Genomic DNA, 15,005 nt, shown 5'->3' with positions numbered 1-15,005 from the left:
TATATATATATATTTTAAACCATCTTATTTAATTATTGTATATATTTAACATGTGATAAGGTCACACAGAGGGCCAGAGATAATTACAGACTCATGTGATAAGGCCACACAGAGGACTAGATCTGGGCTGTTATGTCTGAACAGAACATCATGTGGGACTAGATCTGGGCTGTTATGTCTGAACAGAACATCATGTGGGACTAGATCTGGGCTGTTATGTCTGAACAGAACATCAGGTGGGACTAGATCTGGGCTGTTATGTCTGAACAGAACATCATGTGGGACTAGATCTGGGCTGTTATGTCTGAACAGAACATCATGTGGGACTAGATCTGGGCTGTTATGTCTGAACAGAACATCATGTGGGACTAGATCTGGGCTGTTATGTCTGAACAGAACATCAGGTGGGACTAGATCTGGGCTGTTATGTCTGAACAGAACATCATGTGGGACTAGATCTGGGCTGTTATGTCTGAACAGAACATCATGTGGGACTAGATATGGGCTGTTATGTCTGAACAGAACATCATGTGGGACTAGATCTGGGCTGTTATGTCTGAACAGAACATCAGGTGGGACTAGATCTGGGCTGTTATGTCTGAACAGAACATCATGTGGGACTAGATCTGGGCTGTTATGTCTGAACAGAACATCATGTGGGACTAGATCTGGGCTGTTATGTCTGAACAGAACATCATGTGGGACTAGATATGGGCTGTTATGTCTGAACAGAACACCATGTGGGACTAGATCTGGGCTGTTATGTCTGAACAGAACATCATGTGGGACTAGATCTGGGCTGTTATGTCTGAACAGAACATCATGTGGGACTAGATCTGGGCTGTTATGTCTGAACAGAACATCATGTGGGACTAGATCTAGGCTGTTATGTCTGTCAATGTCATAGTCTTTACTGGTCCTACACTCACACATTCTAACACATTTCACACAGTTTCAGGGTGTAATAATTAGTCATTAATAATTATTCTATCAACCAGGAATTAAATTCCATTTATTTAAGTGTATCTAAGTCTTAAGGAATTATATTGAGCCATTACATCACTTCCTGTTTCACTAGGGTATAAAAATGAGAACACGCATACAATATCCCTTTGTCATCCAACACCATGAAGTAAACAAAATAACTGGCAGTTCAAAAGAGACAGATGGTCGTAGACCTTCATAAATCTGGTAATGGCTACAAGAAGATCCACAAACGATTGAATATACCACTGAGCACTGTCAGGGCAATTATTAAAAAATAAAAAAGATATGGAACAGTTGATAGATAGATAGATAGATAGATAGATAGATAGATAGATAGATAGATAGATAGATAGATAGATAGATAGATAGATAGATAGATAGATAGAAACACCACTAGAGGGTTTAGAGTTCGTTGTTCTGGGTCTGAGTCTTTACTGAGGGAGTGTGGGAGAATGTATCATTTCCTTTCTGGACTCACAGTGATCTGCTCAGGTAATAACAAGATACACTATATGGCCAAATGTATGTGGACATTAGTGGATTCAGCTATTTCAGCCATACCTGTTGCTGACAGGTGTATAGAATCGAGCACACAGCCATACAATCCATAGACCACCATTGATAGTAGAATGGCCGAAGAGCCCACAACTCATGTTGCCCTGTGAGGGAGGGTGGCTAAATCAAATCAAATCAAATCAAATTTTATTGGTCACATGCGCCGAATACAACAGGTGCAGACATTACAGTGAAATGCTTACTTACAGCCCTTAACCAACAGTGCATTTATTTTAAACAAAAAAGTAAGAATAAAACAACAACAAAAAAGTGTTGAGAAAAAAAGAGCAGAAGTAAAAAATAAAGTGACAGTAGGGAGGCTATATATACAATAGAATAAAGTGACAGTAGGGAGGCTATATATACAGGGGGGTACCGTTGCATAGTCAATGTGCGGGGGCACCGGCTAGTTGAGGTAGTTGAGGTAATATGTACATGTGGGTAGAGTTAAAGTGACTATGCATAAATACTTAACAGAGTAGCAGCAGCGTAAAAAGGATGGGGTGGGGGGGCAGTGCAAATAGTCCGGGTAGCCATGATTAGCTGTTCAGGAGTCTTATGGCTTGGGGGTAGAAGCTGTTGAGAAGTCTTTTGGACCTAGACTTGGCACTCCGGTACTCCTCAATGCTGTCTGAAGAATCCCTGAACATGTTCCAGTCTGTGCTAGCAAAACAGTCCTGTAGCTTAGCATCTGCGTCATCTGACCACTTTTTTATTAGCCGAGTCACTGGTGCTTCCTGCTTCAGTTTTTGCTTATAAGCAGGAATCAGGAGGATAGAGTTATGGTCAGATTTGCCAAATGGAGGGCGAGGGAGAGCTTTGTATGCGTCTCTGTGTGTGGAGTAAAGGTGGTCTAGAGTTTTTTCCCCTCTGGTTGCACATTTAACATGCTGGTAGAAATGAGGTAGAACGGATTTAAGTTTCCCTGCATTAAAGTCCCCTGCTACTAGGAGCGCTGCATCTGGATGAGCGTTTTCCTGTTGATTAATGGCCTTGTACAACTCATTCAGTGCAATCTTAATGCCAGCATTGGTTTGTGGTGGTAAATAGACAGCTATGAAAAGTATAGATGAAAACTCTCTTGGTAAATAGTGTGGTCTACAGCTTATCATAAGATACTCTACCTCAGGCGAGCAAAACCTTGAGACTTCCTTAGTATTTGATTTTGTGCACCAGCTGTTGTTTACAAAAATACAGAGACCGCCACCCCTCGTCTTACCCGAGTCTGCCGTTCTGTCCTGCCGATGTAGCGTATAGCCTGCTAGCTGAATGTTGTCATTGTTGTCATTCAGCCACGACTCCGTGAAACATAAGATATTACAGTTTTTAATGTCCCGTTGGTAGGATAACCGTAATCTTAAATCGTCCATTTTATTATCCAAAGCTTGAACGTTGGCTAATAGGATTGATGGGAGAGGCAGTTTACTCGTTCGCCGTCGGATCTTTACAAGGCACCCCGACCTACGTCCACGGTATCTCCGTCTCTTCCTCACGCGAATGACGGGGATCTGGGCCTTGTCTGGAGTCTGTAGAATATCCTTCGCGAACGCCTCGTTGAAGAAAAAGTGTTCGTCCAACGCGAGGTGAGTAATCGCTGTCCTGATATCCAGAAGCTCTCTTTGGTTATAAGAGACGATGGCATAAACATTATGTACAAAATAAATTACAAATAACGCGGAAAAACACACATAATAGTACAATTGGTTAGAGGGCTGTAAAACGGCAGCCATCTTCTTCCGGCGCTGTTCACACAATACATGCTGTTACATGCTGATGTTATTGTCATATCTATAGGAAACTAGTTGAAGAGGTTTTTCTTGTTCTCTTTTATTGTTACAGATCTCCTGGTCCAGCCTGATATCTCCCTGACTGACTCAATGGGAGGGGTCTCCAGGGGCCATGAGGGGCCAGAGGTGTTCAGGGGCTACAGCTTCACCATCACCTGCTCCACTCAGCCACAGTACCCAGGAGGCTCCTTCCTCCTCACGTTCACCGGCTCCAACAGAACCCAGACCCAGCCAGCTGTCAATCACTCTGCTGCCTTCCTCTTCCCTGCTGCAGATGACTCCCACCAAGGGAACTACAGCTGTGTTTATGACAATTATGTTTTCTCTCATAACTTCTCCTCTGAGAGTGAGCTCCTCAACCTCACCGTCACAGGTAACTGAACATGATCCAGACTTCTAACTTTGTCATTGACAGATTTCCCACAGATCTATGTGATGATGACCAGTCCCCTCATCAAAGGTGTTTCTGTTTGCAGCCTCTCCTCTACCAGCCTTCATCATCAGACACGTTGTAGTGCTGCTGATCCTACTGACAGCCATCACCACCATCTACCTGTACTACAAGGTAAAGACAGTTACTCAGACGTTACAAGTCATTTAAATGTTTGTGTCTATGAGCAGGGTTCAGATTCTACATTGGTCTATATATGTGTTTAAGGTGTGTGATTAACCAGATGAGAATGAGAGGCGCGCCCGCAGAGAATGAGAGGCGCGCAGAGAACGAGACACAGAGACACACACACAGAGAGAACGAGAGACCGGGATTTTAATAATAGCTGAAAAGTTCAGAATTAGTTTATCTTTCTAGAACCTTGGAAGACATCTAAAAAGAGTGACTGCAACCACCATGATTCCTTTTAGTTTGTTTGTTTGCAACCATAGTAACATGAGGTTATGGTAACATGGGGTTTTGGGTAACATGGGGTTTTGGGTAACATGGGGTTTTGGTAACATGGGGTTTTGGGTAACATGAGGTTATGGTAACATGGGATTTTGGTAACATGGGGCTTTCATTATTTTTAGAGAGTAGCTCAATTACGTCTGTTTTGTGTTCCAGAATGTATTGCTGCTTTTAGCTTTTGTCTTTATGTCTTTATCTTATTTAGTGTTTCTCTTAGATTCTTTATCTTGAATGTTTCCATTATTGGTCCATGACTCACTCACTCACTCACTCACTCACTCACTCACTCACTCACTCACTCACTCACTCACTCACTCACTCACTCACTCACTCACTCACTCACTCACTCACTCACTCACTCACTCACTCACTCACTCACTCACTCACTCACTCACTCACTCACTCACTCACTCACTCACTCACTCACTCTTGGTGCTAACACCTGCAAATCTGGGACAAATAAATTTGATTTGATTTGAAATGTCTGACTCTTGGTGCTGTGTCTCCCTAGACCACCAGGAGGCAGAAGAGAGTGAACAGGGTGAGCAGCATGGATCTTTATGTTGATGCCAATGCCATGGAGATGGTCTCTCTGAGCTCCAGAGCTGAAGCTGGACCGGGAGAGGAGAGAGCAGCCCAGGGGACTGAGTAGGAGTAGAATGATGCTGACCCTACATGCTGATCTTAGGTCAGTTTTGTGTTTTAAATCTATGGTCAGCAGTGGACTGGTGTTTAAAATGTGGTGACAAACCTTAAGTGGTTCTAATTTTAATAAGATGTTCAGAATTAGTTTATCTTTTTATAACCTTGGAAGAAATCTAAAAGGAGTGACTGCAACCACCATTATTCCTTTTAGTTAGTTTTTTGCTACCAGGGGAACATGGGGTTTTGGTAACATGGGGTTTTGGGTAACATGGGGTTTTGGGTAACATGGGGTTATGGGTAACATGGGATTTTGGTAATATAGGTTTTTGGTAACTTGGGGTTTGGGTAACTTGGGGTTTTGATAACATGGCGTTTTGGTAACATGGGGTTTTGGTAATATAGGGTTTTGGTAACATGGGGTTTTGGTAACTTGGGGTTTTGGGTAACATGGGGTTTTGGGTAACATGGGGTTTTGGGTAACATGGGGTTTGGGTAACATAGGGTTTTGGGTAACATGGGGTTTTGGGTAACATGGGGTTTTGGGTAACATGGGGTTTTGGTAACATGGGGTTTTGGGTAACATGGTGTTTTGGTAACATGGCGTTTTGGTAAAATGGGTTTTTGGTAACTTGGGGTTTGGGTAACTTGGGGTTTGGGTAACATGGCGTTTTGGTAACATGGGGTTTTGGTAATATAGGGTTTTGGTAACATGGCGTTTTGGTAACTTGGGGTTTTGGGTAACATAGGGTTTGCGTAACATGGGGTTTTGGGTAACATGGGGTTTGGGTAACATAGGGTTTTGGGTAACATAGGGTTTTGGGTAACATAGGGTTTTGGGTAACATGGGGTTTTGGTAACATGGGGTTTTGGGTAACATGGGGTTTTGGTAACATGGGGTTTTGGGTAACATGGGGTTTTGGGTAACATGGGGTTTTGGTTACATGGGGGTTTTGGGTAACATGGGGTTTTTTGGTAACATGGGTTTTTTGGTAACATGGGGTTTTGGTAACATGGGGTTTTGGGTAACATGGGGTTTTGGGTAACATGGGGTTTGGGTAACATGGGGTTTTGGTAACATGGGGTTTTGGGTAACATGGGGTTTTGGGTAACATGGGGTTTTGGGTAACATGGGGTTTTGGGTAACATGGGGTTTTGGTAACATGGGGTTTTGGTAACATGGGGTTTTGGTAACATGGGGTTTTGGGTAACATGGGGTTTTGGTAACATGGGGTTTTGGTAACATGGGGTTTTGGGTAACATGGGGTTTTAATTATTTTTAGAGAGTAGCTCAATTAGGTCTGTTTTGTGTTCCAGAATGTATTGCTGCTTTTAGCTTTTGTCTTTATGTCTTTATCTTATTTAGTGTTTCTCTTAGATTCTTTATCTTGAAGTGTTTCCATTATTAGACCATGTATTATTATAATCATCTGTTCGTACTTAAATCAAGGGGTCAACTTTTTCTCAAGTCATTTTGGTTTGTTGTTGGGGATTGTTGTGTTGTTTACCCCTCATGATGTTATTGATTATAAATGTTATGATATTGATTAGGATGTAGATTATTGCTATGATGTTAGTAGTATATAGATAATGATGTTATTGATTATAAATGTTATGATATTGATTAGGATGTAGATTATTGTTATGATGTTAGTAGTATATATAGATAATGATGTTATTGATTATAAATGTTATGATATTGATTAGGATGTAGATTATTGTTATGATGTTAGTAGTATTTAGATAATGATGTTGATTGAGATAACAATATTATCATGACAGGAACACATACACAACTGAAATATTTGATGATTTCATAGTGATTTCCTATTTTTCTATTGATCCCTACCCAGTGTGGACCTGACAGGGACAATGGAATATTTTATATGTTTTGGCAATTGAATGTTCACTGTTTTTGGTTTTGAAATTTCCAATAAAAAGCTCTAAAACCATTGCAACTCAATTATTTCATAATGCATTTCATGTTTTTTTTTTATTATCGAATTTGAAAACCGTAATTTTTTTGTAATCGAACCAAAACCAAACAGACCTCAAAAAGCACTAATTGCTCAGCACTAACACAAACACACAAACACACACAAACACCTTTTGATTGTCTTTTCAACAGCAAGTTTTGTTTTTAAATTCTTAAAACAAAGACAGATTAGATGTTGTGGGACATAAATGTTCAATTATACCAATGTCATTAGTTCCTCCATTTAGCTGTATAGTGACCTATTAGCATTTAGCTGTATAGTGTCCTATTAGCATTTAGCTGTATAGTGTCCTATTAGCATTTAGCTGTATAGTGACCTATTAGCATTTAGCTGTATAGTGACCTATTAGCATTTAGCTGTATAGTGACCTATTAGCATTTAGCTGTATAGTGTCCTATTAGCATTTAGCTGTATAGTGTCCTATTAGCATTTAGCTGTATAGTGTCCTATTAGCATTTAGCTGTATAGTGTCCTATTAGCATTTAGCTGTATAGTGACCTATTAGCATTTAGCTGTATAGTGTCCTATTAGCATTTAGCTGTATAGTGTCCTATTAGCATTTAGCTGTATAGTGTCCTATTAGCATTTAGCTGTATAGTGTCCTATTAGCATTTAGCTGTATAGTGTCCTATTAGCATTTAGCTGTATAGTGACCTATTAGCATTTAGCTGTATAGTGTCCTATTAGCATTTAGCTGTATAGTGTCCTATTAGCATTTAGCTGTATAGTGTATAGCCCCGTGGGCCCTGGTCAATAGTAGTGAGTGCTCTATATAGGGAACAGGGTACCATTGAATATAGGGTGAAGTTTTCCCTACACGCTGATCTTGGGTTAGTTTTGCATTTCCCCCACTAATGGATAAGGTTAGGATTGGGGGAGGAGAAGCTGATCCTAGATCTGTACCTCAGGGCTGTACAGTCTTCAAATCAAATCAAATCAAATTTTATTGGTGACATGGGCCGAATACAACAGGTGCAGACCTTACAGTGAAATGCTTACTTACAGCCCTTAACCAACAGTGCATTTATTTTAAACAAAAAAAGTAAAAATAAAACAACAACAAAAAAAGTGTTGAGAAAAGAAAGAGCAGAAGTAAAATAAAGTGACAGTAGGGAGGCTATATATACAGTAAAATAAAGTGACAGTAGGGAGGCTATATATACAGGGGGGTACCAGTGCAGAGTCAATGTGCGGGGGCACCGGCTAGTTGAGGTAGTTGAAGTAATATGTACATGTGGGTAGAGTTAAAGTGACTATGCATAAATACTTAACAGAGTAGCAGCAGCGTAAAAAGGATGGGGTGGGGGGGGCAGTGCAAATAGTCCGGGTAGCCATGATTTTCTGTTCAGGAGTCTTATGGCTTGGGGGTAGAAGCTGTTGAGAAGTATTTTGGACCTAGACTTGGCACTCCGGTACCGCTTGCCGTGCGGTAGCAGAGAGAACAGTCTATGACTAGGGTGGCTGGAGTCTTTGACAATTTTGAGGGCCTTCCTCTGACACCGCCTGGTATAGAGGTCCTGGATGGCAGGAAGGTTTGCCCCAGTGATGTACTGGGCCGTACGCACTACCCTCTGTAGTGCCTTGCGGTCGGAGGCCAAGCAGTTGCCATACCAGGCGGTGATGCAACCAGTCAGGATGCTCTCGATGGTGCAGCTGTAGAATTTTTTGAGGATCTGAGGACCAATACCAAATCTTTTTAGTCTCCTGAGGGGGAATAGGCTTTGTCGTGCCCTCTTCACGACTGTCTTGGTGTGTTTGGACCATGATAGTTTGTTGGTGATGTGGACACCAAGGAACTTGAAGCTCTCAACCTGTTCCACTACAGCCCCGTCCACTACAGCCCCGTCTTCACTGCAGTTTGGTGGAGTGTGAAAGATGAAAAATGAAATATTTCCCTCTGCTGGCCAGAGAACAATATTACACCTCAGGCCTACATGTACAGTACTGCATCATCCTGTCAGCCAGTTACACCATGACCCAGACACTCTGGGAGAATCTCAGCCAGTTACACCATGACCCAGACACTCTGGGAGAATCTCAGCCAGTTACACCATGACCCAGGCACTCTGGGAGAATCTCAGCCAGTTACACCATTACCCAGACACTCTGGGAGAATCTCAGCCAGTTACACCATGACCCAGACACTCTGGGAGAATCTCAGCCAGTTACACCATGACCCAGACACTCTGGGAGAATCTCATCCAGTTACACCATGACCCAGACACTCTGGGAGAATCTCATCCAGTTACACCATGACCCAGACACTCTGGGAGAATCTAGGCCAATTACACCATGACCCAGACACTCTCTGACGGGGCCCATGTCCACCTCTCTAACGGGCCCTTTGTCCTTCTCTCATACGGGGCCCATGTCCTCCTCTCTGACGGGCCCCATGTCCTCCTCTCTGACGGGGCCTATGTCCTCCTCTCTGACGGGGCCCATGTCCACCTCTCTGACGGGCCCCTTGTCCTCCTCTCTGACGGGCCCCTTGTCCTCCTCTCTGACGGGCCCCTTGTCCTCCTCTCTGATGGGGCCCATGTCCACCTCTCTGACGGGACCCATGTCCTCCTCTCTGATGGGGCCCATGTCCTCCTCTCTGACGGGCCCCTTGTCCTCCTCTCTGACGGGGCCCATGTCCACCTTTCTGACGGGGCCCATGTCCACCTCTCTGACGGGGCCCATGTCCTCCTCTCTGACGGGGCCCATGTCCTCCTCTCTGACGGGGCACATGCCCACCTCTCTGACGGGCCCCTTGTCCTCCTCTCTGACGGGCCCCTTGTCCTCCTCTCTGACGGGGCCCATGTCCTCCTCTCTGACGGGGCCCATGTCCTCCTCTCTGACGGGGCCCATGTCCTCCTCTCTGACGGGGCCCATGTCCTCCTCTCTGACGGGCCCCTTGTCCTCCTCTCTGACTGGCCCCTTGTCCTCCTCTCTGACGGGGCCCATTGTCCACCTCTCGACGGGGCCCATGTCCACCTCTCTGACGGGCCCCATGTCCTCCTCTCTGACGGGCCCCTTGTCCTCCTCTCTGATGGGGCCCATGTCCACCTCTCTGACGGGCCCCATGTCCTCCTCTCTGACGGGCCCCTTGTCCTCCTCTGTGACGGGGCCCATGTCCTCCTCTCTGACGGGGCCCATGTCCTCCTCTCTGACGGGGCCCATGTCCTCCTCTCTGACGGGCCCCTTGTCCTCCTCTCTGACGGGCCCCTTGTCCTCCTCTCTGATGGGCCCCTTGTCCTCCTCTCTGACGGGGCCCCTTGTCCACCTCTCTGACGGGCCCCATGTCCTCCTCTCTGACGGGCCCCTTGTCCTCCTCTCTGATGGGGCCCATGTCCACCTCTCTGACGGGCCCCATGTCCTCCTCTCTGACGGGCCCCTTGTCCTCCTCTCTGACGGGGCCCCTTGTCCACCTCTCTGACAGGGCCCATGTCCACCTCTCTGATGAGCCCCTTGTCCTCCTCTCTGACGGGCCCCTTGTCCTCCTCTCTGATGGGGCTCATGTCCTCCTCTCTGACGGGCCCCTTGTCCTCCTCTCTGACGGGGCCCATGTCCTCCTCTCTGACGGGGCCCATGTCCACCTCTCTGACAGGGCCCATGTCCTCCTCTCTGACGGGCCCCATGTCCTCCTCTCTGACGGGGCCCATGTCCTCCTCACTGATGGGGCCCATGTCCACCTCTCTGACGGGCCCCTTGTCCTCCTCTCTGATGGGGCCCTTGTCCTCTTCTCTGATGGGGCCCATGTCCTCCTCTATGAAGGGGCCCATGTCCTCCTCTCTGACGGGGCCCATGTCCTCCTCTCTGACGGGGCCCATGTCCTCCTCTCTGACGGGGCCCATGTCCTCCTCTCTGACGGGGCCCATGTCCAGCTCTCTGACGGGCCCCTTGTCCTCCTCTCTGATGGGGCTCTTGTCCACCAGCTCTTTGGTGTCTTCCTCTCCCTTGCTGTCTATCCTGCTCCATATTGAAAGACACTGGAAGTGTTCACACCCCCTTTTATATGGTGACTAATTGTGGTTCCCACTATGTGAAATCAATTAGTAATAATGAGTAGTCATTATGTATGTTCATCATTTATCATACATGTAATTTAAATGTTTATACTTTACAAACAGATTAAATTTCTGTAGTTCTCTAAATCCATATATAGTCGCCAAACCAGTTTAAAATATATAGCTTTACCAAACGGTTAAGTGATTAACCATTACAGTTTTCCCCAATTGTTAACACACGTATGATGAAACTACATCTCAGATACTCAAAACTCAAAACAGTCACTACCCTGGCATTAAAAGCGCCATGCTCTCTACCAATTGAGCTACAGAGGACCACATGGCAATTAGTGATCCAGATTTTGTCAAATGAATGTCAAAAGTATATTTTTTGTTGAGGCATTTTAGCTAATCCTAACCCTTTTCCTAACTTTAACCTAATTCTCCTAGCCTGCTACGTTAATTCTCCTAAACTGCTGCACAAATTCTCCTAACCTGCTACGAAAAGTCAAATCTGACGTTAATCTGACAAAAGCTGGATCCTTTCTAGCCATGACCCAACAGCAACACCGTCAGAGTAATAGCAGTCTTCATTCTGAAATGAGTCTGGTCTTCTTCAGAAGTAGTGTAGTAGTCTACAGGGTTCAGGACTCACCTTTTTAAACACTCCTTATCTCTCATATCATGAGGGTCCACATGTGTTTGGTTACATAGTGCCCAATGTTCTTCTTAGTGATAAAACAGCAAACATTAAGAGTGTTTACTTATCAGACCCACATATATAATAAATATACTAGAATATTATATACTATATTCATATGCTTTTAGTACTCACACATGAATCATATCATGTATGCAGGTCATGTGTTGTTTTGAGACAGCAGTAAAAACATACTGACAGGACAGTTCCTCTTATGGCCACTAGGTGATAGTCTGGTGTCACAGACGCATGACTGCAGTCTAGAACGATGCATTGTCCCAATTATGTCTCCTTTCTCTTAAAGTGTGCACTTGTTCACTTCCCTAAACTGAAATGACTGGTATAAGAACTATGGTGGAAACTCCCTCTTGATAACAGAAGGTATAGTCCCATGGGTGGAACGGTGGGAGACGAACGGTACCCCCTCTCCCCCTCTCCCCACCTTTCTTCTTCTTCCCCTCTCCTCCTCTACCCCCTCTCTTTTTCTCCCTCTCTCCTCCTCTCCCCCTCACCTCTTCTCCATCTCTCCTCCTCTCCCCCCTCTCCTCTTCTCCATCTCTCCTCCTCTCCCCCTCACCTCTTCTCCATCTCTCCTCCACTCCCCCTCTCCTCTTCTCCCTCTCTCCTCCTCTCCCCCCTCTCCTCTTCTCCCTCTTTCCTCCTCTACCCCCTCTCCCCCTCTTCGTCTCTTTCCCCTTACATTATATAATATACATTAGAGGAGGGGAGGGAGGGAGGGAGGGAGGGAGGGAGGGAGGGAGGGAGGGAGGGAGGGAGGGAGGGAGGGAGGGAGGGAGGGAGAAGAGAGTAATGGGGGAGACATAGAGAGGGGGAGGGAAAGGGGAGGAGAGAGGGAGGAGAGCGAGAGATGGGAGAGAGAGAGAATATATTATTATCACTGACATCTCACCAGTGATGTCATCATAACCAGTAACCTATTCCACTCTTGGCACAGCCCAGCCTGACCCTGACATATAACATCAGGCCTGATGAGTTGACCTCCCTCCCCCTCTCTCCCCTCTCCTCTTCTCCCTCTCTTCACCTCTCCAGCCTCTCCTCTTCTCCCTCTATCCCTCTCTCCCTTCTCCTCTCACTCCCCCTCTCCCCCCTCTCCTCTTCTCCCTCTCTCCCCCGCTCCACCTTCTCCTCCTCTCCCTCTCTCCCCCTCTCCCCCCTCTCCTCTCCTCTCCTCTCCTCTACTCGTCTCCTATTCTCCCTCTCTGCTCATCTCCCCTTCTCCTCTTCTTCCTCTCTCCCCTCTCCTCTTCTCCCTCTCTCCCTCTCTCCACTTCTCCCCCTTTCCTCTCCTCTCCCCCTCTCCAACCTCTCCCCCTCACCTCCTCTCCATCTCTCCCCCTCTCCTCCTCTCCCTCTCTCCTCCTCTCTCCCCTCTCCTCCTCTTCCTCTCTCCCCCTCTCCCCCTACTCCTCTTCTCCCTCTCTCCCCTCTCCACCCTCTCATCTTCTCCCTCTCTCCCCCTCTCCACACTCTGATCTTCTCCCTCTCTCCCCCTCTCCTCTCCTATCCTCCTCTCCCCCTCTCCCCTTCTCCCTCTCTGCTCTTCTTTCTCTCTGCTCCTCTCCCCTTCTCCTCCTCTCCCTCTCTCAACCTCCTCTCCTTCTCTCCTCCTCTTCCTCTCTCCTCCTCTTCCTCTCTCCTCCTCTCCCCACTCTCCTCTCCTCCTCACCCCCCTCTCCCCCTCTTCTTCTCCCTTACAATATATAATATATATCTGAGGAGGGGAGGGAGAGAAAGAGGGAGGGAGGGAGGGAGGAGGAAGAGAGTAATGGGGGAGACATAGAGAGGGAGAGGGAAAGGGGAGGAGAGAGGGAGGAGAGCGAGAGATGGGAGAGAGAGATAATATATTATTATCACTGACATCTCACCAGTGATGTCATCATAACCAGTAACCTTTTCCACTCTTGGCCCAGCCCAGCCTGACCCTGACATATAGCATCAGGCCTGTTGAGTTGACTTGGGTAACAGACCTCTAGCTTCTACACCACATCCCCCCTTCTCCTGCTCTAACATGAGACATGGGTGGAATGGTGGAAGACGAACCTCACCCCCTCATCCCCCTCTCCTCTTCTCCCCCTCTCATCTCCTCCCCTCTCCTCTCCTCTCCTCTTCTCCCCCTCTCCTCTTCTCCTCCTCTCCTCCTCTCCTCTTCTCCCCCTCCCCCTCTCCCCCTCTCCTATTCTCCCCCTCTCCTCTTCTCCTCCCTCTCCTCTCCTCCCCTTTCCTCTTCTCATCCTCTCCTCTCCTCCTCCTCTCCCCCTCCCCCCCCCCCCCCCTCCCCCTCTCAAGCAGTAGAAAGTTAGAGGTGATATTATAGGACACACTACGTGAAACTTTGCTGCTCTGTCAGCAGTTTCCTGTGGGGTTTTTCAAAACAGAGCTGAGTTCAACCAGTGATCTAAGATAAGTTGCTACGAAGTTTATCTCACATCATTGAAGTAATGAACTAATGAGATATAAGTCATATAGCCTAGCAGAATTGTCCACTCTTCAGTCCACTCTTCATGACAGCAGACTTGTATAGCTCAGTGGAGCCCAGTTAGAGACAGATATGATACCTGCAGTGATATTGATGATCTTGTTCTGGAGCACAGGTAGGATGCTGTTATACTGATATACACTTCTGACAGTTACTGAGATATGATTTGATATTGTAAGATATATGATCATTTGCAGGGCTAGTAAATGAACATCCAACTGGAAGCAGACAGTAAAAATCTGTCTCAAAGCAGAACAATTATGTTATCACCTGTAAATGTACTTTACTATAGCATAATTGTCCATCTGGGGACAGGCACTAATGTCAGTTAAGTTGTGATGGTGACAGCAATCTGACTGTTGTATATACAGTGTGTCAATGATTGATTGTACATGTCTCTATGTAAATGAAAGAGAGTATATATTATATATTTTATATTGGTCATCTGTTAGAGCAGGAGGGGGGACACTTTGGACTAACTCCTTGATGAGATCCACAACTAGGGACTTTTGTAACGCCTTCAAAGGCCTGTCTTAATGAATTGGACCTGGATTTACTATCAGCTCAAAACAATTAGTTTGAATGTCGTATAGAGCTGCTCTTTCTTTTTAAACAATCTTAAGAGCTGTCATTTTATTGTGAGGAACCGTAGTTTATCAGACCTTTTTCTGTTCTGTCCTCTGTTGTGTGAGTGATCAGGTCACCGACTCAGGTCTGGTCCAATGATAGAGGTCTGTGACCTGAGTCAAGATCAACAGGCCTGATGCTATATGTCAGGAAGAGAGAGAGAATTAGAGAGAGAGAGAGAGAGAGAGAGAGAGAGAGAGAGAGAGAGAGAGAGAGAGAGAGAGAGAGAGAGAGAGAGGAGGGAGTGGGGAGAGAGAGGAGGGGAGGGGAGAGGGAGGAGAGAGTGGGGAGAGAGAGGAGGGAGTGGGGAGAGAGAGGAGGGG

The 15,005-nt window shown here is 46.0% G+C and overlaps 1 protein-coding gene across 1 annotated transcript; it reads left to right on the top strand.

Moving 5' to 3' along the window:
• The first annotated feature begins 3,312 nt into the window (after positions 1-3,312).
• On the top strand, positions 3,313-3,966 carry LOC311115378 (uncharacterized protein). Its single transcript, XM_084190558.1, has 2 exons — positions 3,313-3,702; positions 3,806-3,966. The coding sequence occupies exons 1-2, from the start codon at positions 3,420-3,422 to the stop codon at positions 3,928-3,930; spliced, it is 408 nt and encodes a 135-aa protein (XP_084046684.1). The 5' UTR covers positions 3,313-3,419; the 3' UTR covers positions 3,931-3,966.
• Positions 3,967-15,005: the final 11,039 nt, after the last annotated feature.

This window comes from Coregonus lavaretus (genome assembly GCF_964263955.1).
Source record: "Coregonus lavaretus genome assembly, contig: HAP1_SCAFFOLD_3806, whole genome shotgun sequence".
NCBI classification, from domain to species: domain Eukaryota; kingdom Metazoa; phylum Chordata; class Actinopteri; order Salmoniformes; family Salmonidae; genus Coregonus; species Coregonus lavaretus.
Note: the sequence above shows the minus strand (reverse complement) of the source record. Positions and strands in the feature narration are given on the sequence as shown.